Here is a 27114-nt window from a genome sequence, read left to right on the forward strand (position 1 = left end):
GGTTTATTAAAGTGCTGAGTTTTGTGCTTAGTGTATGTCCTAGGCACATCCTGTCATTGTATCTTATTCCTAGAGACGCAGTTCTACAATCCTTGTATCCTGATGTGCGTGAAGTGTGATATATTTTTGATGTATATTTTAAGCCCTTTTTACACTTTTAGCCAAGTTTTAAATTTATAAAACACGATATTTACTAACACTAAACACACATATGGGCAAGTGCACCCATCGTGGACGTAGTATAGTGTTGGTAAGATACCGAGGTCGTCCAAGGACAAAAGAGCTTTTAGTACCGGTTTATCCTCAACGTCTAATCAAATCAAAAAGGTTAGAAAAGGTTTTTAAACTAGAAAAATAAAAACTAACTAAATACTGAAAAATAAAAATAAAATAAAAACAGATAGACAAGATGAATCACTTGGATCCGACTCGTGTATTAGTATAACCTTTGATTATTTTCGCACTTTTGCACTTGTTTAAGAGATTTAGTTATTGTAGTAGGCCCCTCTTTTGGAGGCGACGTTACCCTCAACCCAGTAGTTTGAGTCAGCAAGGATACAATCCTAAAGGGTTGGATTATTGGAAGATAATGAATTACGTTATTAATGCAAATTATGGTAGGCCCCGCTTTTGGCGGTGACGTTACCCTCGGCTAAGTAGTCTGAGTCAGCAGGGATACAGTCCTAAATAGCCGGGTTATAGTATTAATAGTAGTTAACTTATGAGGGGGTCAAAGAGTTTGGATCCCCGCCATCCAATACCTATGGGCATTGAAGGAGATCCTACTAAATTTGACCCAGGTCCCTTGCAGGACCTCTAAACGCTGAACAAGGGCAAGACCCTTACCAAACCGTTCCCTTAACCCCCGACCAGGTAGCCAACATACCTCCATATAGACCGTGGAGATATGAATGGTGAAAATCTTTTATTTTATATAGACAGTAAAATAATGCCAAGACACCACGGACAAACGATAAGGAAAGATCACCTTCAACATAAGTAACTAGTTATTAAAGTCATTAATACTAAACCAAATAAAAAGTGCAAAAGATTAAAAGTAAAAAGTATTATACTAAACACTTGTCTTCACCAAGTGATGTAAGAGACTTAGGCAAACATGGCCTTGATTGTCAAGAACTCTTACTATCAATCTTGGATCCCGAGACGACTCACACACTCTACGATGGACAATGAATGATGGTGGTGGATGATGGTGTTATGGTGGTGGTGGGTGGTGGCTGAAGTATGAGAGAGGTGGTGTGCCAAGGGATGCGTTGGAATGAAACCAAGCACTCCTATTTATAGGCTGAACAGAAGGCTGGGCACGGCCCCGTGTCCGCTGGACACGCCCCCGTGCCCGTCTGACACTCTCTCTCTTCATTAATTGTAATTCGCAATTACAATTAATGCGCCTGCTGTATTTTCGCCATGACCCGTGCTCACTGGACACGGCCCCGTGGTGGGCAATAGAAGCTTCTACAGGTTTGTCTTTTCTGCTGCTTCTTGGGCACGGCCCCGTGCTGGCTGACACGGGGCGTGTTCAGTCTTCTGTTTTCTCTTCTTTGCTTGGGAGGATGCCGTTGAGGGTTCGGGCAATCTACTTTTGTTCCTTTTCTTGTATTTATGCTAGAATTAGCTGTCTTTTTGCTTCTTTTGTGTATTTGAGCTCATTTCATCCTGAAAATACAAAAGGAAGACAAAAACACTCTTTTTCCAACATTAGTACTTAAAAAGGGTTAGTTTTATGCCTCATTTGATGTAATTTATATGTTGCATTTTACACACATCAAATACCCCCACACTTGAACTTTTGCTTGTCCTCAAGCAAAACTCTTTAAATGTGGCTTACACTCCCAAATGGAATGGGTAGAAGAGAAGGTTTTTGGCTTGTCATAGAGTGTCGGGAATCCAAGATTTTTTTGGGTTTTATTTTTATTTATTTACAATCCTATTCATTATGATTTATTTAGAACATTTCATAAGATAAATTACTTATTAGGGCATAGCATGTCTTTTTAAAATTTCATTTATATACAAGTTCACATACCTCACGGGGGATCACTCAACACTCGGCCGAAGGTGTATTTTTAGTGAATCACTCGAGAGCGGCATGGAACTTATTCCTACCATAAGCTTGCCAAGCAATAAATCCTCCTCCTTTTTAACTTTATACCTTTGTAGATATCAAGAGGACTTTTTGGGTGAAGGGTTAGGCTTGGGCTAAAGGTGGGTGGTTGGGTTAGTGGTTAGTAAAAGGGCGAAAAGCGTAAAAAGCGTCGGTTTTCGTAAAACACTTTGTTTTTGGTGACTTTTTTCTTTGAAGTATTTCTCCAAACAAGCTTATGTTTGCATAACTTTGTTTGTTTTTTCAACTTCATCAAAATTTTTTTTTGTCACACGAAAAAGAACGAGTTTACGAAAAACCGAGCTTGTTACTAAAATAAAGGGTCAAAAATAAAAAGGGTTTTTGGTGGGTGAAAAAGGGTAAAGAAATGAAAGGTTTAGGCTCAAAGGGGTTAACTAGGGGGATTTTGGGTAGGTGGTAAAAAAATGAAAAATAATGGTGTGGAAAGAAAAATGGTTAGTCCTAATGCCTCCATCATTTACTTACTTAGGTTTAAGTTGGTAAGGACCGGGAATGAATCGTCGTGGCAAGTTCTAGAGTTGTAAGAACCAAGCGGCTATTCACACAAGAAACGAAAAATGAGCATTTAGTCTAAGGATGTAAATTTGTATGCTCAATAAAGGCTCAAAACTCACTTTTGTGGGAATGGGGTTTTTTAATGTGATCAAGTATATATAATCAAATTTTAACTAGACTTGTTATGCGATTTCATAATTTTCTTATGTTGGTTCTTGTTATCACGACGCTCTCGGTTGTAAAATTTGTAAAAATATAACCTTATTAATCTTAGGATTCCTAACTTAAACTTTAGACAAGTAAAAAAAAATGAAAAATTTTGAAAAAAAATTGGGGTGTTTAGCGGTTCCAATAAAGTTTTGTATAAGGCTTGTTGTTAAAAAGCAAAGATTTGCAAAATTTCAAGGTGTTAGCTTCCCCCCCACACTTAAATTACACATTGTCCTCAATGTGTCCCAAAAATAATTTTTTAGGTTGATTGGATGTGTAATGTGGTGTTAAAAAGCAAAGATTTATGTTACTGGCAGTCTGGACACGGCCCCGTGTCCGCTGGACACGACCCCATGGTGAAATGCCAGTAACGAAAACTTACAGAAGGTGAACATGGGGGCGTGTTGGTTAGACACGGCCCCGTGTCTGGCAAACAGTTGTAGGTCAGTAACCAAACAGCAGGTCTGGGAGGTGAACACGGGGGCGTGTCGGCTGGACACGTCCCCGTGTGGACAGTCTGTAGTCCTGAAAAACAGGTTTCTTCTCCCGGTTTCTCCATTTTGGGCCTGTAAGTGCTAAGGTTTAGCACTCCAACCCTTGGTTTGTACCTGTTTCATCACTCAATACCACACCAAGCAACATAAACATCCTACATTACCATAGTTAATTGTCTCCAAGCATAAAGTAAAAGAAAAATAAAACGGAAATAAAAAGTAGTCAAGGAAAGTAAATTGTTCAACATTTGGCACGCAGGCCATAAATTGTTCGATAGAAAAGGGTACTTAAACCTGTGGGCTCACCATCAACCCGCTCATTGTTCCTTCAAACCTCCTACTCCATGTCTTCATCGCTATCATCACCTCCACCCCCATGTCCCGCCATATACTCCTGGATGCTACCGATATCATCTTGTATATCGTTGATGTTGCGCTCAATAGCTCCGACCCGGTGGTATGTGTTGTTGGCGAGATTGTAGGTGTTCCTGGTACACATAAGGTTTTCCTGCAAAAGATCATGTAAGCTTTGAAAGTTAGGAAAACCGCCTCCTTGTGAGGAGGATTGACCCGGATCGCCATGGGGTTGGTACTGGTATTGGGGAGGTGGTGCATGAAGAACTAGGGCCTCCTGTGGGTTCCATGCATAGCCTTGTGCTCTTTGGAAGCTCACCGTCCCGTCTTCCGCCTCATAAAGTAAGTTCATGGCTCGGCAAATGTGGTAGTCAACTCATCCCGACCATGGACTTCTTTCAAAGGACCTTGGAATGTTCGTGAAATGCTTGAAAAGACGGTACACCCATCCCCCAAAGAAGATAGGTGTTGGAGCGCGAGCAAGGCGATTGAGATGCATGTTTCGTAACAGGAGATATGGAACATCGAGAGGCTTCCGGTTGTGGATGCAGTGAAGGACAACCAAATCTTTCAACCCTACAACGCCACTACTGTCGTGACGTTGGTTTAGCGAGTAGGTGAGGAGCCTGTGAATGTAGCGGTATAGAGGGTCCCTCAGTTTGGTACTCTTGGTGCTGCTAGGGTTGTAGATTCCTTCACCGATTTGGGCCCATGCGGCTTGACGTTCATTCTCATCCAAGTCTCGTAATCCCCTGGTGTTTTCCTCATTTCCCGCTACTTCTTCACTGTACAGTCCTATTATAGCTCCAAACTGTGCCATGGAGATCGAGTACTTTGTCCCGCTACACCGAAATGCGACCCCTTCATTGTCAAACGGGTCACACCTCGAAGTGAAAGCGAAAGTACTGTAAAACTCCATGGTGCATTGATGCACCGACCGAAGCCGAGTGTTCAATGCAACTGCTAGTGGTCCTGTCACGATGTTGTTGAATCGGTCTAGCTGGTTCACCATGGTTAACAGGTCCGTACATGCTCGCCTAGGGTATTCCTCGGGTCTTGTTTGAAGTATTTCATATCTCGCCCTAGCATCGAGTTCGCTTGCATTGAACCTTGTGAACTTTGACATCTGAAAGAATACACCAAAAGTTAGTACGAAACAAAGAAATTTTTAAAGAAACTGCAAACAGTGGACTGGACACGGCCCCGTGTTCAGCGGGCACGACCCCGTGTCCAGGCGTCTGTAACCCAAAAACTTCATTTTTCGTCCCGGTTCCGAAAACCTGAAAATTTTTAGCCAAGTAGTTGCGGTTTCCCCCGAAAATGAAACCCTAAGTGTCGTTTTTCCCAAAATAAACCGTTTACCCTTTCAATTTCGTCTTTTTCGGTTCAAAAAACAAGGGTTTGAGGTTTTAGTAGGAAATCGGACAAATCTATCAACAATACATGTTTATTTACTTCCTACTACACTAATCTAAACTACTTCTAACAAATTGCATCAAAAATTTGAAGTTCGATCCGGATAAACATGAAGAACCCTAGATTTTTCCCCAATTTTTGATGTTTTAACTACATGCAAGTAACTAATCTAACTACTAAAGATGATAGAATCTTACCTTGATGTTGTTAAACGTGGGAGTGACGTCGAAAATCTGCGGAAAATCGCCTGGAACCAGAGCGTTTTCGGCTAAACGGGGTGTGTGGAATGAGGTAACTGTTATGAAAAGAGGGTTTTATCCCGACAGTTGCCTCGACACGGCCCTGTGTCCAGCGGACACGGCCTCGTGCCGAGCAAAATATTATTTTTTTTATTTTTTTGTGCTCGTGTGCATGCCCCTTTTTTTCCGAAAATGGTTAGAAGACTTACCGATTTTTGATGTACACTTGCCTGTTCTTAACATGTCGGGTATGATGTTGATTTTATTCGTTAACCGTTTGAAGCGAGATCTCCTCTTCCTCATCCTCAATGGATCCTCGGTAGAGTTTTAGCCGTTGGCCATTGACTTTTGAATGGTATCCCATTTCGAGCTTTAATTTCTACTGCACCGTGAGGAAAAACATGGGTGACGGAAAAAGGTCCTGACCACCTAGATTTTAGTTTTCCAGGAAATAATCGAAGTCGTGAATTAAACAATAGAACTTGGTCTCCTACCCGAAATTCATTAGACTTAATATATTTATCATGTAAATTTTTCATCATTTCTTTATAAATTTCGGAGTTAGAATATGCAGTTCCTTAATTCGTCTAATTCATTCATTTGACAAAATCGATTTTTACCTGCAGTTTCTAAGTCTAAGTTTACATTTTTTATTGCCCAGTAGGCTATGTGAGCTATTTCTACCGGCAAGTGGCAACTTTTTCCATAGACGAGCTTATATGGGGTTGTGCCTATAGTGGTTTTATAAGCAGTTCGAAAGGCCCATAAAGCATCGTCTAATTTGTCAGCCCATTCCTTTTTATTTAGTCCTACGGTTTTTTCAAGTATTCGTTTTAAACCTCGATTAGTCACTTCGGCTTGCCCATTTGTTTGAGGGTGATACGCTGTTGAGACCCGGTGATAGACCCCATACCTTGTTAATATTTTTTCGAGTTGATGATTGCAAAAATGAGTAACTCTATCACTTATCAAGGCTTTTGGTGTTCCGAAACGAGAAAATAATTTTTTAAGAAATTTGACCACTACTCTTCCATCATTTGTTGGAAGAGCTTCGGCTTCCGCCCATTTAGACAAATAATCGACTGCCACAAGTATATATTTGTTTCCTTTTGACGGTGGGAAAGGTCCCATGAAATTGAGTCCCCACACATCAAAGATTTCACAAACGAGAATGCCATTTTGAGGCATTTCATTTTTGGAAGAAATATTACCTGATCTTTGGTAAGCATCACATGTCTTTACAAGGTTTTGTGCATCCTTGTAAATGGTTGGCCAATAAAATCCTGAATCAAATACCTTTCGTGCGGTACTCGTGGCACCATGATGTCCTCCGTATGGATCTTCATGACAGTGACGGAGAATTCTTCGTGCTTCATTACCATGGACACACCTTCGGATGAGCTGGTCAGCACACATTTTGAAAAGATAAGGGTCTTCCCAAAAGTAATGCTTTACATCAGCAAAGAATTTCTTTCTTTGGTGATGCAGCCATCCTTTGGTGACTATACCGCTAGCTAGATAATTAGCGTAGTCGGCATACCATGGTTCTTGTCTACTCTCCATCATTTCCAAGGACTCTGTGGGAAATTTTTCGTTGATTTGCTCGTCCCTGGTCGCTTCCAAAGCTGGGTCTTCTAGGCGTGAGAGATGATCTGCAGCAGTGTTTTCTGCTCCTCTTTTGTCCTTGATTTCGATGTCGAACTCTTGGAGGAGTAGAATCCATCTGATCAAACGGGGTTTTGCGTCTTGTTTCTTGAAGAGGTACCTGATAGCTGCATGGTCTGTATAGACTACAGTTTTAGAAAGAACAAGGTAAGAACGAAATTTATCAAAAGCAAACACCACTGCTAGTAATTCTTTTTCTGTAGTTGTATAATTTTCTTGTGCATCGTTAAGCGTTTTACTAGTATAATAAATTGGGTGGAAATGCCTTTCTTTTCTTTGTCCCAAGACTGCTCCAACGGCAAAGTCACTTGCATCACACATGATTTCGAAAGGAAATTTCCAATCGGGCGCTATCATGATAGGTGCATTGACTAGCATTTCCTTGAGGGTTAGAAATGCTTGATTGCATTCCTTGTCAAAGATGAAAGGTGCATCTTTTTCAAGTAATTTTGTTAGAGGTCTTGAAATTTTTGAAAAGTCCTTGATAAATCTTCTATAAAATCCGGCATGCCGTAAGAAACTTCTGATTGCTCTTACGGAGGATGGTGGAGGCAATCGAGAAATAGTTTCTATTTTTGCTCGATCTACTTCCATTCCTTCGCTTGAGATTTTGTGACCGAGTACTATTCCCTCTGTTACCATGAAATGGCATTTTTCCCAGTTAAGGGCGAGGTTAGTTTCCTCACATCGGGATAGCATTCGTTCAAGATTATCGAGGTATTGGTCATATGAGTCTCCAAAGATAGAAAAGTCGTCCATGAAGACTTCCATTGTCTTTTCTATCATATCATGGAAATGGCTACCATACAATGTTGGAATGTTGCAGGTGCATTACATAGACCGAATGGCATGCGTCGATATGCGAAAGTTCCGTAGGGGCACGTGAAAGTTGTTTTCTCTTGGTCTTCTGGTGCTATCGGTATTTGAAAGTAACCTGAAAAACCATCTAAGAAACAATAAAATTTATGACCGGATAGTCGTTCTAACATTTGATCAATGAAGGGCAAAGGAAAGTGGTCTTTCCTTGTTGCTTCATTTAATCGTCTATAGTCTATACAAACTCTCCATCCTGTGACGGTTCTTGTTGGTATTAATTCATTTTTTTCATTAGTTATTACCGTTATACCTCCTTTCTTTAGGACTACTTGGACGGGACTCACCCACGGACTATCGGAGATAGGGTAGATTAGTCCGGCGTCAAGTAGCTTGATGACTTCATTTTTAACCACTTCTTGTACATTGGGATTCACTCTTCGTTGTGGTTGAATTACTGTTTTGTAGTCATCATTCATTAAAATTTTATGCGTGCACATGGAAGGACTTATTCCTTTAATATCTACAAGCTTCCAAGCGATCGCGTTTTTTGTGTTTTTTAAGAAGATTAACTAATTTTTCTTTTTCTATTTTACTTAATTTAGAAGAAATAATTACAGGTAAACTACCATCTTTTTCTAGAAAAGCATATTCCAAACCTTTAGGAAGTTCTTTGAGCTCAATGGGTGGGTCTTTAAGAGACACCTTATTTTGTGGCTCATCTAGATCAAGAACCTTAAAGGTTTGTTCTATGGCGATTTCTTCTTCAACAAAGTGGTCATCTTCTTTAGTTGTATCGGGTGGTTCAGCTTCATCTTCAATTAGGGGGTCATTATTACCAAAAGGATATTTCATTGAACGCTCAAGATCTATGCTCCTTTTAAATGCCCCTAACTGAAGAGGTAGATTGTTGAATTTCCGGTTTTTCAAAGCTTTATGAGTTTGTGCAAAAGGTTTTCCCAAGACTAAAGGAGCGTCATCGAGGATGACAAAGTCGGTTGGGATTACCATTTGATTTGTTTGAACCAAAACATCTTCAACTACACCGATTGATTTTATCACTTTTCGATCGGATAGAAAAATGGGTATTTGAAGTGGAGTAAAGTCACTAATACTTAATTTTTCAAAAATGTAGTTAGGCATTATGTTAACACAAAGATCTTTATCAATGGTGATATTACTAATAAATGAATTTTGAAAGAAACATGGAACCGGTGTAATGTTAATTTCAAAAGGATCTTCTTTTATTAGCGAGGTTTGATCATTAGTTAACTTAACACTTACTATTTCTTTGATTTTAGCACTAGTGTTTAACTCTTTTAAAAACTTGGCATGCGGGGTTACTAAACAATGATTTTCGAAAGTAGGTGACAAGAGATTAATTTCTTCAAAATTAGACTCTTCTTGTAATTTAACGTTATCGGACTCACCTTTTTCGTTGTTTAACTCATGTGTCAGTTTTTCATTTTCTTGTTCTTCCATTTTTACATTTTCAACTATCTCTACATTATTATTACAATTTAGTTCTTCTCTTGCGCGGGACTCCTCTTCCCTTGCGCGAGATTCATTCATGTAACGTTCGATAGTTTTAATGTGTTCTAATATCCTATTGGTCACTTCGGTGAGAGAAAAAGAATTTGGATCCTCAAAGCTTGAATCCGGTTGTTCGATCCTTGGCTCCTCATAGTACTCATATGAAGTAGATGGTTCACACCATTGTTCTTCATTGTAAGTATATGATGGATAAGGGTCGAAACTTTGTTCTTCATAGTACTCATATGAGGTGGGTTGTTCACGCCATGGTTCCTCATAATAAGAGTATGAAGGTGGTGGCTCATATCTTGAATCTTCAAAGTATGAATACGAAGGTTCATACCTTGGTTCATCAAAATATGAGTATGAGGAAGGAGGTTCATACCTTTGGTCTTCATAGGATGTGTATGAAGTTGATGGCTCGTACCTGGGCTCCTCATAGTAGTTGTATGAATTGGATGGTGGATATGAGTTATTATATTGAACCGAGCGTGTGTTACGACATTTAGTGCAATAATTACCCCTATAATCATCCTCATCATAGGTGTAGTTGTAATCTCCTGAGTATTGATCCATAAGAATCACTCAGCAGACCACAACTGAGTCTCGGGACCAGAAAACAAAAACAAAGATGGAAATAGAGGCTGGACACGGCCCCGTGTCTGGTGAACACGGCCCCGTGTTCAGGGTCTGTATCTGGGCGTTTTAATTAAAGTTACTGGTCACGTTGAGCATGGGGGCATGTTCAGTGAGCACGGCCCCATGTTCAGACTCTGTATCTGGGTATCTAACTAAAAATATGCAGCACGGGGGCGTGTTCAGTGAGCACGGCCCCGTGTTCAGGCTACTGTAAATGCAAACTAAACTAAAATGCAGAAAAATGTGCGCGCGTTTTAAAAAAGGTTTTGAAAAACTGATTAGGCCGTCGATTTTAAGCTTTCTTAAAATCCTTGTGTCCCCGGCAGCGGCGCCAAAAACTTGATGTGCGTGAAGTGTGATATATTTTTGATGTATATTTTTAAGCCCTTTTTACACTTTTAGCCAAGTTTTAAATTTATAAAACATGATATTTACTAACACTAAACACACATATGAGCAAGTGCACCCATCGTGGACGTAGTATAGTGTTGGTAAGATACCGAGGTCGTCCAAGGACACAAGAGCTTTTAGTACCGGTTTATCCTCAACATCTAATCAAATCAAAAAGGTTAGAAAAGGTTTTTAAACTAGAAAAATAAAAACTAACTAAATGCTGAAAAATAAAAATAAAATAAAAACAGATAGACAAGATGAATCACTTGGATCCGACTCGTATATTAGTATAACCTTTGATTATTTTCGCACTTTTGCACTTTTTAAGAGATTATCTTAGTTATTGTAGTAGGCCCCTCTTTTGGAGGCGACGTTACCCTCAACCCAGTAGTTTGAGTCAGCAAGGATACAATCCTAAAGGGTTGGATTATTGGAAGAAAATGAATTAAGTTATTAATGCAAATTATGGTAGGCCCCGCTTTTGGCGGTGACGTTACCCTCGGCTAAGTAGTCTGAGTCAGCAGGGATACAGTCCTAAATAGCCGGGTTATAGTATTAATAGTAGTTAACTTATGAGGGGGTCAAAGATTTTGGATCCCCGCCATCCAATACCTATGGGCATTGAAGGAGATCCTACTAAATTTGACCCAGGTCCCTTGCAGGACCTCTAAACGCTGAACAAGGGCAAGACCCTTACCAAACCGTTCCCTTAACCCCCGACCAGGTAGCCAACATACCTCCATATAGACCGTGGAGATATGAATGGTGAAAATCTTTTATTTTATATAGACAGTAAAATAATGCCAAGACACCACGGACAAACGATAAGGAAAGATCACCTTCAACATAAGTAACTAGTTATTAAAGTCATTAATACAAAACCAAATAAAAAGTGCAAAAGATTAAAAATAAAAAGTATTATACTAAACACTTGTCTTCACCAAGTGATGTAAGAGACTTAGGCAAACATGGCCTTGATTGTCAAGAACTCTTACTATCAATCTTGGATCCCGAGATGACTCACACACTCTACGATGGACAATGGATGATGGTGGTGGATGATGGTGTTATGGTGGTGGTGGGTGGTGGATGAAGTGTGAGAGAGGTGGTGTGCCAAGGGATAAGTTGGAATGAAACCAAGCACTCCTATTTATAGGCTGAACAGAAGGCTGGGCACGGCCCCATGTCCGCTGGACACGCCCCTGTGCCCGTCTGACACTCTCTCTCTTCATTAATTGTAATTCGCAATTACAATTAATGCGCCTGCTGTACTTTCGCGACGCCCCCGTGCTCACTGGACACGGCCCCGTGGTGGGCAATAGAAGCTTCTACAGGTTTGTCTTTTCTGCTGCTTCTTGGGCACGGCCCCGTGCTGGCTGAGCACGGGGCGTGTTCAGTCTTCTGTTATGGGCATTGAAGGAGATCCTACTAAATTTGACCCAGGTCCCTTGCAGGACCTCTAAACGCTGAACAAGGGCAAGACCCTTACCAAACCGTTCCCTTAACCCCCGACCAGGTAGCCAACATACCTCCATATAGACCGTGGAGATATGAATGGTGAAAATCTTTTATTTTATATAGACAGTAAAATAATGCCAAGACACCACGGACAAACGATAAGGAAAGATCACCTTCAACATAAGTAACTAGTTATTAAAGTCATTAATACAAAACCAAATAAAAAGTGCAAAAGATTAAAAATAAAAAGTATTATACTAAACACTTGTCTTCACCAAGTGATGTAAGAGACTTAGGCAAACATGGCCTTGATTGTCAAGAACTCTTACTATCAATCTTGGATCCCGAGATGACTCACACACTCTACGATGGACAATGGATGATGGTGGTGGATGATGGTGTTATGGTGGTGGTGGGTGGTGGATGAAGTGTGAGAGAGGTGGTGTGCCAAGGGATAAGTTGGAATGAAACCAAGCACTCCTATTTATAGGCTGAACAGAAGGCTGGGCACGGCCCCATGTCCGCTGGACACGCCCCTGTGCCCGTCTGACACTCTCTCTCTTCATTAATTGTAATTCGCAATTACAATTAATGCGCCTGCTGTACGTTCGCGACGCCCCCGTGCTCACTGGACACGGCCCCGTGGTGGGCAATAGAAGCTTCTACAGGTTTGTCTTTTCTGCTGCTTCTTGGGCACGGCCCCGTGCTGGCTGAGCACGGGGCGTGTTCAGTCTTCTGTTATGGGCATTGAAGGAGATCCTACTAAATTTGACCCAGGTCCCTTGCAGGACCTCTAAACGCTGAACAAGGGCAAGACCCTTACCAAACCGTTCCCTTAACCCCCGACCAGGTAGCCAACATACCTCCATATAGACCGTGGAGATATGAATGGTGAAAATCTTTTATTTTATATAGACAGTAAAATAATGCCAAGACACCACGGACAAACGATAAGGAAAGATCACCTTCAACATAAGTAACTAGTTATTAAAGTCATTAATACAAAACCAAATAAAAAGTGCAAAAGATTAAAAACAAAAAGTATTATACTAAACACTTGTCTTCACCAAGTGATGTAAGAGACTTAGGCAAACATGGCCTTGATTGTCAAGAACTCTTACTATCAATCTTGGATCCCGAGATGACTCACACACTCTACGATGGACAATGGATGATGGTGGTGGATGATGGTGTTATGGTGGTGGTGGGTGGTGGATGAAGTGTGAGAGAGGTGGTGTGCCAAGGGATAAGTTGGAATGAAACCAAGCACTCCTATTTATAGGCTGAACAGAAGGTTGGGCACGGCCCCATGTCCGCTGGACACGCCCCTGTGCCCGTCTGACACTCTCTCTCTTCATTAATTGTAATTCGCAATTACAATTAATACGCCTGCTGTACTTTCGCGACGCCCCCGTGCTCACTGGACACGGCCCCGTGGTGGGCAATAGAAGCTTCTACAGGTTTGTCTTTTCTGCTGCTTCTTGGGCACGGCCCCGTGCTGGCTGAGCACGGGGCGTGTTCAGTCTTCTGTTTTCTCTTCTTTGCTTGGGAGGATGCCGTTGAGGGTTCGGGCAATCTACTTTTGTTCCTTTTCTTGTATTTATGCTAGAATTAGCTGTCTTTTTGCTTCTTTTGTGTATTTGAGCTCATTTCATCCTGAAAATACAAAAGGAAGACAAAAACACTTTTTTCCAACATTAGTACTTAAAAAGGGTTAGTTTTATGCCTCATTTGATGTAACCTATATGTTGCATTTTACACACATCATATCCCTACACTCACTATTGGTGTAGTGAAATATTTCTGGCTCATACAGGCCTTAGAGGCAATATCTGCCTGATGCTGGCTTTATCAGCATGTTCAATAGGTTATCCGTTCATAGTGCTACTGTGCTCTTCTGCATCATGTTTGTCACTAAGGTTCAGCATGTAAATAATGTAGTGACAGTATGTAAAGTATGATGCAGGAATATGCATGTATTGTTCACAAGTTCAAGTAAGCACAGTAATCAAGCAGTAATTAATTATTAATCAAGTCGTACGGATACCTGGTTTAGTGAGGGTTGTCACACGCGAGCCGGCTCGAGCTCGATAAGCGAAGCTCGGGCTCGGGCTCGTTTACTAAACGAGCTTGTTTTTTAGGCTCGGGCTCGAGCTCGAGCTCGTTTAAGCTCGGCTCATTCGAGCTTTTTTTCGAGCCGAGCTCGAGTAGCTCGCGAGTAGCTCGTCTCGTTTGCACCCTTAGAACCATCTACTTCCTATGAGTATTATGAGGAACAAAGGATCGAACATCCGGATTCAAGCTTTGACGATCCCGATCCTTACTCTATCACGGACATAGCCGATAAGATAATAGAACACATTAAAACTATCAAACGTTGCATAATAGAATCTCGTGCAACGGAAGAGGAGTCCCGCGCAAGAAAAGAATTAAATAAAAAAGAGATAGTTGAAAATGTAAAAATCGAAGAACAAGTAAGTGAAAAACTGACACATGAGTTAAACAACGAAAAGGGTGAGTCTGATAATGTTAAAATTCAAAAAGAGTCTAATTTTGAAAAAATTAATCTCTTGTCACTTTCTTTCGAAAATCATTGTTTAGTACCCACTCATGCTAAGTTTTTAAAAGAGTTAAACACTAACACTAAAATTGACGAAACGGTAAGCATTAGGTTAACAAATGATCAAACTTCGCTAATAAAAGAAGACCCATTTGAAATCAACATTACACCGGTTCCATGTTTTTTTCAAAACTCCTTTATTAGTAATATCACAATTGATAAAGATCTTTGTTTTAATATAATGGCAAACTACATTTTCAAAAAAATTAAGTACTAGTGATTTTTCTCCACTTCAAATACCCATTTTTCTATCCAATCGGAAATTAATAAAATCAATCGGTATAGTTGAGGATGTCTTGGTTCAAACAGATCAAATGGTAATCCCAACCGACTTTGTCATCCTTGATGACGCTCCTCTAGTGTTAGGACGACCTTTTGTGACTGAAAACCCACGAAGCTTTGAAAAACCGGAAGTACAACAATCTATCTATTCAATTAAGGGCATTTAAAAGGAGTGTCGATCTTGAGCGTTCAATGAAACATCCATTCAGCAATAATGACCCCCTAATTGAAGATGAAGATGAACCACCCGATAAAAAAGAAGAAGTTGACCACTTTGTTGAAGAAGAGGTCGCCATAGAACAAACATTTATGGTTCTTGATCAAAATGAGCAACAAAATAAGGAGTCTCATAAATAACCACCTCTTGAGCTCAAAGAACTCCCAAAAGGTTTGGAATATGCTTTTCTAGACAAAGATGGTAAATTACCTGTAATTATTTCGTCAAAATTAAGTAGTGTAGAAAAAGAAAAACTAATTAAACTTTTAAAAAAACACAAAAATGCAATCGCTTGGAAGCTTGTAGATATTAAAGGAATAAGTCCTTCCATGTGTACGCACAAAATTTTAATGAATGATGACTACAAATTGGTAATACAACCACAACGTACAGTAAATCCAAATGTCCAAGAAGTGGTTAAAAATGAAGTCATCAAATTACTTGATGCCGTACTTATTTACCCTATCTCCGATAGTCCTTGGGTAAGTCCCGTCCAAGTAGTTCCAAAGAAAGGAGGTATGACGATAATAACTAATGAAACAAATGAATTAATACCAACGAGAACCGTCACAAGATGGAGGGTATGTATAGATTATCGTCGATTAAATGAAGCAACAAGGAATGACGACTTTCCTTTACCCTTCATTGATAAAATGTTAGAAAGATTATCCGGTCATAAATTTAATTGTTTCTTGGATGGTTTTTCAGGTTACTTTCAAATTCCCATAGCACCCGAAGACTAAGAAAAGACAACATTTAAATGTCCCTATGGAACTTTTGCTTATCGACGCATGCCATTTGGTCTATGTAATGCCCCCGCAACCTTTCAACGTTGCATGGTGGCCATCTTCCACGACATGATAGAAAAGACTATCGAAGTCTTTATGGATGACTTTTCTATCTTTGGAGATTCATACGACCAATGCCTCGATAACCTTGAACGAATGCTATCCCGATGTGAGGAAACTAACCTCGCCCTTAATTGGGAAAAATGCCATTTCATGGTAACTGAGGGAATAGTACTCGGTCATAAAATCTCAAGTGAGGGAATAGAGGTTGATCGAGCCAAAATAGACTATATTTCTCGATTACCACCCCATCCTCCGTTAGAGATATCAGAAGTTTCCTAGGGCATGCCGGATTTTATAGACGATTTATCAAAGACTTTTCTAAAATCTCAAGGCCTTTAATAAAATTACTTGAAAAAGATGCCCCTTTCATCTTTGACAAGGATTGCAATCAAATATTTCTAACACTAAAAGAAATGCTAGTCAATGCACCTATCATGATAGCGCCTGATTGGAAATAACCTTTCGAAATCATGTGTGATGCAAGTGACTTTGCAGTTGGAGCCGTCTTGGGACAAAGAAAAGATAAGCATTTTCACCCAATTTATTATGCTAGTAAAACACTTAACGATGCATAAGAAAATTATACAACAACAGAAAAAGAGTTACTAGCTGTGGTATTTGCTTTTGATAAATTTTGTTCTTATCTTGTTCTTTCTAAAACAATAGTCTATACAGATCATGCAGCCATTCGATATCTCTTCAAGAAACAAAATGCTAAACCGCGTTTGATTCGGTGGATTATACTCCTCCAAGAAATTGACATTGAAATCAAAGATAAAAGAGGAGCAGAAAACACCGTAGTAGATCATCTTTCGCGCTTAGAAGACCCAGTTTTGGAGGCAACCAGGGACGAGCAAATAAATGAAAAATTTCCAACAGTGTCCCTGGAAATGGTGGAATACAGAGAAGAACCATGGTACACCGACTATGCTAACTACCTAGCTAGCGGTATAGTCGCCAAAGGATGGCCACATCATCAAAGAAAGAAATTCTTTGGCGATGTGAAGCATTATTTTTGGGAAGATCCTTATCTTTTCAAAATGTGTGCCGATCAACTCATCCGCCGATGCGTACATGGTAGTGAAGCACGAAGAATTCTCCGCCATTGTCATGAAGGTCCATACGGAGGACATCAGGGTTCCGCTAGTACCGCACGAAAGGTATTTGATTCAGGATTTTATTGGCCAACCATTTACAAAGACGCTCAAAGTCTTGTCAAGACATGTGACGCTTGCCAAAGAATAGGTAATATTTCTTCCAAAAACGAAATGACCCAAAATGGCATTCTTGTTTGTGAAATTTTTGATGTGTGGGAATTCGACTTTATGGGACCTTTCCCACCGTCAAAAGGAAACAAATATATACTTGTGGCGGCAGATTACTTGTCTAAATGGGCCGAGGCCGAGGCACTTCCAACGAATGATGGAAGAGTCATGGTAAGATTTCTGAAAAAATTATTCTCTCGTTTTGGAACACCTAAAGAATTAATAAGTGATAGAGATACCCATTTTTGTAACCACCAACTTGACAAAAATTTAACAAGGTATGGGGTCTATCACCGAGTCTCAACGGCATATCACCCTCAAACAAACGGACAAGCCGAAGTGACTAATAGAGGTTTAAAACAAATACTCGAAAAAACCATAGGGTTAAATAAAAAGGAATGAGCCGATAAACTAGATGACGCTTTATGGGCTTTTAGAACTGCTTATAAAACAATAATAGGTACAACCCCATATAAGCTCGTCTATGGAAAAAACTGTCATTTGCCAGTAGAAATTGCACACAAGGCCTACTGGGCAATTAAAAATGTAAACTTGCATTTAGAATTTGCCGGTAAAAACCGATTTTGCCAATTAAATGAATTAGACGAATTAAGGAATTATGCATACTCTAACTCCGAAATTTATAAGGAAAGAATGAAAAACTTGCATGATAAACACATTAAACCTAATGAATTTCGGGTAAGGGATCAAGTTCTATTGTTTAATTCACGACTTCGATTATTTCCTGGTAAATTAAAGTCTAGGTGGTCAGGACCTTTTTCCGTCACCCATATTTTCCCACACGGGGCAGTAGAAATTAAATCTCGGAATGGAATTCCATTCAAAGTCAATGGCCAACGGCTGAAGCTCTATCAAGGATTCATTGAGGATGAGGAGGAAGAAATCTCGCTTCAAACGGTCGAAGAATGAAAGCATCGACATCATACCTGGTAAGTTACGAACAAGCGGGTTGACATCTAAATCGGTAAGTCTTCTAACCAAGTTTTTGGAAACAGGGCACTCACACGAGCACTTAAAATATAAATATATATATACATATATATACACGTATATATATACACGTATATATATACACGTATATACGTGTATATATATACGTGTTTATATACGTGTACTAGTCGTTTACCCGCGCGATGCAGCGGGAAACGTATCACTTAGGTTGGTGAGTTTAGGGCTATGTACGGAGCGGTTCGGTTTTGAGCCATAACCAAAACGAAATTCGCGATGCAACAGAAAACACAACGCTTGATAGTAATACTAAGGGTCTGCATGAGAAAGTTCAATTCGGTTGGGTCATACTCGTTTTATGTTAGTTTATCAATCATCTTTGTGATATACTGTATTACGTTAGTTTTTCAATCTTTTATGTGGTGATCTAGTCATCAAAGATTCTTATGATTCAATGCAAGTCACGCATAAAAGTAATTAGAAACGGGTAATCAATCAAACACTAAATGAAATCAGATAGTTTAACAGTGTTTCTATGTATGGGCCGCTAGGGTTAGTGAGGTGTATGCCTTTTAATTTTACGTATACTAAGTTAAAGTCTAAAGTGACAACAAAGTTTAGTTTATTGGTTTTAGGATGACTTAGGTGTTGTTTCTTTTCTAAGAGGTAAAATGTCTTCAATCTGCGGACCACATCTGTAGAACAAGAGGTGGACCAAACTTCTACAGTCTCCAAGAAGAAGGTTGTTTGTTTTTTAACGTATGCAGAGTTCTAAAATAAACTGGTAGTGTACGGACGGTGGTGGTGCTGGACGGTGATGGTGGTAGACGGTGGTGGTGGGTGGTGGACTTACCGGGGGAAATGGCACTTCTAAGGAAAGTTTCATTAACAAGTTTTTAAAATGGAAAAACTTGTTCTGGCATGGAAAAATATGAAGTTCAACATAATCAGATGATGCATCAACTTAAAACAGATCAGGCCAGCCAACTTAAAATGGTTTGGGCCAGGTTAGACTGACGGTCAGACCAAGTTAGACCATTAAACAGTAAGTCCTATACTAATATTTAAGGCTGGCAAATCGTGTCTTAACAGGTTTAACAGGTTTCTGACGGCGCGCACAACATAAGTTTCAAACATTATTATGACTCGTTTAACTACTTTCTACCTCATGTTTATAAAACAGTTTTATGTTTTATCTACAAAGATGAATAAATGATAGATCCTAACATTGTAATTTTAATTATTTTAAAAATTAAAAAAGTCAAAGGGTGTATTTTTCAGTCAAACAGGTCTAATCGTGTCTTAACAGGTACCCAATTGCCAGCCGGGCTAATATTTGAGAATTTTCCATCTGAATCGGAATCTGCATATGAAGTTTACAGATTTAAATTATTTTATAACAATTCCTTCTCTTCATTTATGTTATCTTCCTATGTATTTATTAAACTAAAATATCAATTGATTTTAGCAACAAACACTACCTTAAGCAAAAGCATTAATTAACAAATCAAAAACTAAAACACGACTTTCTAGATATTAAACTTACAAACCAAGAAAACACTAAGCATTCACTAATTACATTAAAAAATCACTAAATTTAGCAACACATACTACCCAAATACTTGACCAAACCAAAAGTTAAAACACCAGCTTCCACATATTTAGACATACAACCCCTAGAAACCATGAAAAGCTCACCAATATCCGAGTAGCCAATGTATTCGACGGACCACGATTTGCGAGTGCATCCAGAGCCACCTCAGCCGCTAAATGTTCCGCCTGCTAGAGCATCATGTAGTAGTTAGGGCTCTCATATGTCTCGCCATTTAGCGTCGTGCAGTAGAGACAAACGCCGTCTTGAAGAATATCCAACCGAAGATCACCAATCGAAACCTATCCGTCTCACTCTAAAATTTCTGTAACAAATGGTCAGAATAGTCATTACACAGACCGATCTAACAACCAATGGAACATGTAAGTGAAGAAGGACTTACCGGAGCTTCACGGCTCAACCCTAACCGGACCCGTTTTTTATACGGATCGTGTTAGTCGACCCAAAACCTATATTTATTTCATGTCGGTGGCTTCGGGTCATGTCAAGAAGTGCCACCCCTATTGTACCAAGATCAAGTGGAAAATGACTAAAAAATGAATTGTAGAGAATGAGCTGCATACAATAAAGTCGCACCGCCTTTCGTGATTTCTCTTTGAACGGAATCATTCCGTTTAGCCAGCCGATTGGTGTAGCATAACTCAACAGCCACATTAATTCTACATGGGCATGAACATGAGATTGCACAAATACAGAAGCCTGTCTAACGAATTGGAATTCTATTTACATATGTACAATAAAAAGATGATGGTAAAACAATACTTTATATTAGAATATCAGTAAAAGAGGCACAAAAAGACCTTTGAGGTGTCCACACCACATGCCAAATAAAGAACTGCAATATCTCTAGTTGCTTTAGACAGTTGTTGGACGTCATACGGTAGAGCTATCTGCAAACTTAAAATAACTTTTGATTTACATGAAACAAAAGAAAAAACAAAACTATAACAGTGAATAAACTATATAAAACAGTGTGCTTATTTTAGTGCACATACCGCATGGAGATCCACTATAAAGAATAACGTTTCATATTTAACCTGAAACAGAAAAAAAAATCATAGAAACAAATAACTCTTCAACTTCAACAAAAAAAAAAAACATAAATAAACAATTAACATGTTTACCCGCTATGATACCCATTTTTTTATCGCTCCAAGATAATTCCCAAGGTGTATAGATCCTGTTGGTTGGACACCCGACACAATTCTCTTCCTGCTAAATACATTTTAGTTAAAGAAAGAAGTAATTCAAGACCAGAATTTTATGTATTAAAACCACAGAAAAAAATAAATTTATAACTTACTAAGATTACAAAATAATTACTTTATAGAGGTGGAGGAACTCTCTGAAACAGTAGGTTCAGGGGCTGATACACTGCAATAGCATTTGTGACTGCTAACACCACCAGCAACTGGAAGGTTATTACGATGAATAACTGGAAATGCTCGTTGTGATTTAGTTGAAATGCTACATGAACTGTTTCAAAATCACAAGCATTGAGAACTACAACTATAAATGGTTTTCTCAAGAATATAATATATTTGAAGTTAAATTAATTTTTATAAAAGAAATGGCGGAAAGGAAAAAATCGTGTTGGCCTAAACACCGAGTATCTACTAATTAGCAAACAGCAAAGAAATTCAGAAAAAGTATAGTCAATTAGTCATAAAGGTAAATGAGCTCCTCTTGTCAGATTAACCCTTAATGCCCATGCCCATAAATTCTATAAAAATCTTGACTTTTCATAGAATCATTTCTAGACTATCTATAGACATCTTCATCTCTATGAGACATTATAGCAAACACCTTGTAAGCATAACACTCTGGTCCTCTGATCACTATCATTACTGCTAAAAATATCCACTACAAAAAAGACACCTTTAGGTCAAGATTACGAAAATATGGTAAATTTGTTTATGGATAGAGAGTATGATTCAAAATCACCAGAAATTAACAACTACCCTTAATTTATCTCCTCTAATTGAGCATTGTATAGACATTGGCATACTGTATAATCAAGAGCAATGATTCACACTTCATATATCAAACAATAATTGAGCAAAATCGAGAATGCTACAGCTAAAAAGTGTATGTTTACAAGGTTAAATATAGCATAAAGAGAGAGTGGAATACGTGAAGCATGGACAGGCGTTTGAAAGATCAAGAACAATGATTCACACTTCATCTATGTATTTATTAAACTAAAATATCAATTGATTTTAGCAACAAACACTACCTTAAGCAAAAGCATTAATTAACAAATCAAAAACTAAAACACCACTTTCTAAATATTAAACTTACAAACCAAGAAAACACTAAACATTCACTAATTACATTAAAAAATCACTAAATTTAGCGACGCACACTACCTTACACAAAATACTTAACCAAATCAAAAGTTAAAACACCAGCTTCCACATATTTAGACATACAAACCCTAGAAACCATGAAAACCTCACCAATATCCGAGTAGCCAATGTATTCAACGGACCACGATTCGCAAGTGCATCCAGAGCCACCTCAGCCGCTAAATGTTCCGCCTGCTGGAGCATCGTGTAGTAGTTAGAGCTCTCATATGTCTCACCAATAAGCGTCGTGCTCGTGCAGTTGAGACAAACGCTCTGTCTTGAAGAATACCCAACCGGAGATCACCAATCGAAACCTGTCCGTCTCACTCTAAAATTTCTGTAACAAATGGTCAGAATAGTCATTACACGGACCGATCTAACAACCAATGGAACATGTAAGTGAAGAAGGACTTACCGGAGATTCATCGGAGTAACCCTAGCCGCCATCGCCGGAGGCGGCAGCTAGGGTTTTCTGTATAGTATGGAAAAACACCACCATGGTCTTCGCCTGCTACCACAACCTCACCGTCTTCATCTCTATCGATTTGTTCCATCAAAACCATTGCAGCCATCGCAGCACGTTGCCATCCACCATCCCATCTTTAGCTGTAAAAGTAATAAAGGAACACTTGCAGTATCCACAAATCTGTAATGTTATGTCTCTCACTGAGAACAAAACAAACTGCTGAATCAAATTTTGTTATTGACCTTCATCCATTTCATCAGTTTGATTACAAGTCTGAGATCTTGAATCACCAACATCTTGCATTGGATCATCAGTATCCGATTTTTTTGCAACAGAATCTTTAAGAGCCTCAATAAAATATAGGCCCATGAATTTGTCTGTAAACATAAACCATTCATATTTTATAACACAGTTAGCAATAAAACCAAAAAAAAATACCTCAACACCTAAAAAGGTAAAATAGATGCAAAAAACCACTAAAAGAGAAATCGTTGAAGTTTATTATTCATTACATAAAACAACTAAATCGTTTGTTATACAAGATATTACGGAAACCATGTTTTTTTTATAATTATGAACAACGGAATGTAAATTGTAGTGCTTACATTTACTTGGGTCAACTCCAAATTGAGTCAGATCTATTTGACCAGTCTTCAGACCTGCACAGATCACAGTTCACAAACAACTTAAAATACCAATTGTAAAAAATTGCAGAAAAAAAGCAGCAAGGAGATGACGTGTGGATCCTCACATAGGTAAAAGAGTCAACTTGTTTACGAAAAGGAGGACTTTGCAGCAACTCCATTAATTGGACACTCGTGTCCATTCACCATACAGTAACCTGACAAGTTTTATTACATGTTAGAATGGACGGGTCAGGTTGACCCGCAAACACTTCTTTTCATTTTCTATAAATAGTTGATGCATTAATTATGGTTGAAAAAGAATATTTTACTGAGCCGAGTTCCAACCCATTTGACTCATTCCTGTTCTTTCTAAAAGAAAATTTTTACTTGACCCATTTGAGATGTAACACGGCCCAGTTATATGTAAACGGGTCAAGATTGTGTTACATCAGGTAAATGAGATGCTACATTCTCGAGTGACAATGTCTCCATCAATGGCAATAGAAGTTCAGGCTTCAGGATATCACCCAATCCTAAACCTATAAACAAAATTTCACAATAACTAAATCAGAATTAAGGCAGATCATTGAGAAGGTAAACATTAATCAATTGTAACAAATTATAGATGTTTAAATTTCATTTCCACATGCAAAAGTAATTATATAACAATTACGTAAGAACTTTAATCAACACTACCTCCATCGGGATCTGCTGCCTCCCCTGAACATCATTCAAGTAAAGATATCTGTTCAGAATGATAAGCAAAAAAAAAAAAAAAACAAAACAAAAAGAGTTACATTAACAACTTTATGACATACCTGAGGGTCCAATATTGCTTAGAATTCTTTGAAGATCTGCCAATTTAACTGGTCTCGAAGAGGACACGCCACTGATTACTTCTGCTCCGGTACTTGATCCAACCAAATTCCCAGCCCTGTACGCAAATCATGTAGAGATTTTAGTGTTTAGGGCCTCATTTTTAATCCTTTGATTATATATATAAAAAAAGATAGTTGATAGTTGATTATATATATAAAAAAATTGTAATTGTCTGAACTTTAGATGTAATCGGTAAAGAAACAATAATTAATATCAAAGAGTAAAGAAATAGATAGTTGATTCAGAGTTACCAGTTGACCTCGAGTTTGCAGATTGAATGAGAGACGGTACAATGCATATCAGCATCGGTACCACATGATCCAATCGGCTTAAATCGCCATTGCCCTAAAAACTTCAAGAATTTGCTCTCCTAAACACACCTTCATCGTAAATTCATCAAATAACAACCAAAAAGAATAGCTTGGATCGCGAGAGAGATAGCAGAGAAACCCTAGATCCAGATCTGGATCTGGAATCGCCAGAGAGAGAGAGAGACGGGTGAGATGTGAGTTGTGAGAGAGATGAGAGATAAGGAAGGGGAAAGGTGGATCCGTGTGAAAACAACATCATCCGTTAGATCATGATCCGTGTGAAGACATGAAAGAAAATGGACGGCTGAAGATGAACCAGTAGAAGGGTAATTTATTTGTGTTTCTTGGTGCCTTAAGACTTGTACATTGTGCATTGAGGGTGTTTTCAACACCTTGTCGAATTACCATTCTGTCCTTCCTATATCTTTATTAAAGTAGTATAGATATATATACGTGTATATATACGTGTATATATATACGTGTATATATACGTGTATATATGTGTATATATATATATATATATATATATATATATATGTATATATATATATATATATATCTTAAATTGCCCACCCACGGGGCCGTGTCCGCGCAACTGTCAGGATAAAACCCCCTTTTCAACACAGTTTCTTCATTCCACACGCCCCGTTTCCCCGAAAACTCTCTGGTTCGGGCGATTTTTCTGCAAGATTTTGACGTCTCCCCTACTTCTAACAACATCAAGGTATGATTCTATCATCATTAGTAGTTAGATTAAGCATTTTCATGTAGTTTAACATCAAATATTTGGGAAAAAATCTAGGGTTCTTGAACTTCAACCGGATCGAACCTCAAATTTTTGCTTAGATCTGTTAGAATTAGTTTAGATACTTGTTATAGGACTTAAATCAACTTGTATTGTTTATAGATTCGCCTGATTTCTGACAAACACCCCAAACTCTTGTTTTTGAACCGAAAAAGATAAAACTGAAGGGGTAAACGGTTTGTTTTGAGAAAAAACGGCACTTGGGGTTTCATTTTCGGGGAAAACCGCCCCTACTGGACCAAAAATTTTCAAGTTTTCGGGACCGGGTCGAAAAATGGGAATTTTGGTAAACAGACGCCTGGACACGGGGTCGTGCTCGCTGAGCACGGGGGCGTGTTCAGTCGACTGTTTTCAGTTTTCTCCGATTTTTTCACTGTTTCTTGCTAATTGTTTGGTGCTTTCTTTCAGATGGCCAAGAAATTCACTCGATTCAATGCCAATGAGTTGGATGCTAAAGCTCATTATGACGTGTTAAAGACTAGGCTCGAGGAGAACCCCAGACAAGTATGCATAAACACTCTTGAGGCAGTGAACCAACTGGACCGATTCAACACTATTGTCACTGGCCCATTACGAGCTGCCCTTTGCACTCGACTTCACTCTAAGCATGAATACATCATGGAGTTCTACAGCCGTTTGACAATGAAGGGTTGGAGTTTCGCTGTGGAGGAACCACATACCGGATCTCAATTGCTCAATTTTGGGCTTTGGTGGGGTTTTACTCGGAAGAAGATGCTGGGGATGAAGAAAACACCGGCGGTCTCCGCTAGATCAAGGAAAGTGACCGCCAAACTGCTTGGGCTTAAATAGGAGAAGGCCACTACAACCCAAGCCGAACTAAGAGTACCCTCTTGAGAGACCCTCTTTACCGCTACATCCACAGGGTCCTCACCTACTCTCTTAGTCAGAGGCACGACAGCAGCGGTGTTGTAGGTTTGCAGGATCTACTAGTCCTTCATTGCATCCACAACCGGGTCAACCTTGATGTTCCATATCTCCTGCTCCGAAACATGCACTGGAACCAGCTCGCTACTCCCCCGACTCCTATCTTCTTTGGAGGGTGGATTTACCGCCTCTTCAAACACTTCGTGAACATGCCGAGGTCCTTCCACAAGGGGCCATGGTCGGGGAGAGTAGACATGGTCATTTGCCGCTCCATGAACCTGATTTATGAAGCAGATAACGGGACGGTCAGATTTCAAACGGTTCAAGGGCATGCATGGAACCTGCAAGAAGCACTCGTCTTACACGCTCCACCCATCCAACCTCCTCCTCAGTACCATTACCAGCACCATGGTGATCCGGGTCAATCCTCCTCTCAGGGAGGAGGTTTTCCTAACTTTCAAAGTTGACATGATTTATTACAGGAAAACCTTATGTGCACCAAGAACACCTACAACATGGCCAGCAACACGTACGCCCGGGTCGGAGCAATAGAGAGAAACATCTCTGACATACAGGATGACATTGGGAACATCCGGGAGTACATGGCGGGGCACGAAGGAATCGACGATGATGAAGACGAGGACATGGATTGAGCGGGAGGAGTGGAGGTAGGATCAGCCGGTTGGCAGTCTATCAAGTTAACCCCCTTATCTCACAAACAATTTCCGGCCTGCGTGCCGTTTGTTGAACAATTTACTTTCTTTAACTCTTTTTAATTTCGGCATTTCTTTTTTTTTTAACTTGTGATGTGGATGATTAACTTTGGTAATTTAGGATGTTTGTTATGATTGGTGTGGTATTTATTAGTTAAACAGGTACATACGAGGCTTAGAGCACTAAACATTAGTGCTACTAAAGCCGGGACAGGAAAGCCGAGGCCAGAAACCTGTTTTACACTTTTGCAGTTTGTCCACACGGGGTCGTGTTCAGCCAACACGCCCCCGTGCCCATTGCCCCAGACCTACTGTTTGTCTAAATTATGCAGATTTTTGCCAGACACGGGGTCGTGCCCAGCCGACACGCACCCGTGTCCACCTTCTGTAAATTCCTGTAACTGACAATC

General features: G+C 39.4%; 1 protein-coding gene and 1 non-coding gene across 28 annotated transcripts; one reads left to right on the top strand and one right to left on the bottom strand.

The window, feature by feature from the left end:
* Positions 1-19569: 19569 nt before the first annotated feature.
* LOC110897974 lies at positions 19570-24509 on the bottom strand. Of its 27 annotated transcripts, none has more exons than XR_004877092.1 (14): positions 24242-24507; positions 23930-24045; positions 23808-23831; positions 23237-23650; positions 23091-23144; positions 22728-22862; positions 22435-22625; positions 22131-22356; positions 20995-21147; positions 20796-20883; positions 20667-20708; positions 20472-20561; positions 20054-20330; positions 19570-19975 (listed from the first exon to the last, which is right to left on the bottom strand). It is a non-coding gene; the product is annotated as an uncharacterized LOC110897974 (transcript). The 27 variants fall into 27 exon arrangements; XR_004877081.1 differs by having other exon boundaries at positions 20054-20370; XR_004877088.1 differs by having other exon boundaries at positions 20054-20374.
* Positions 24510-24947: 438 nt separating this feature from the next.
* LOC118485613 lies at positions 24948-26753 on the top strand. The gene is made up of 2 exons (XM_035981923.1): positions 24948-25025; positions 25515-26753. The coding sequence occupies exon 2, from the start codon at positions 25515-25517 to the stop codon at positions 25914-25916; it is 402 nt and encodes a 133-aa protein (XP_035837816.1). The 5' UTR covers positions 24948-25025; the 3' UTR covers positions 25917-26753.
* The last annotated feature ends 361 nt before the right edge of the window (positions 26754-27114 follow it).

This window comes from Helianthus annuus, chromosome 13, assembly GCF_002127325.2.
Source record: "Helianthus annuus cultivar XRQ/B chromosome 13, HanXRQr2.0-SUNRISE, whole genome shotgun sequence".
Taxonomy (NCBI): Eukaryota; Viridiplantae; Streptophyta; class Magnoliopsida; order Asterales; family Asteraceae; genus Helianthus; species Helianthus annuus.

Excerpts from the sequence above, each read along its gene's own strand:
- LOC118485613 (XM_035981923.1), top strand. The coding sequence starts at position 25,515 with ATGGCCAAGAAATTCACTCGATTCAATGCCAATGAGTTGGATGCTAAA.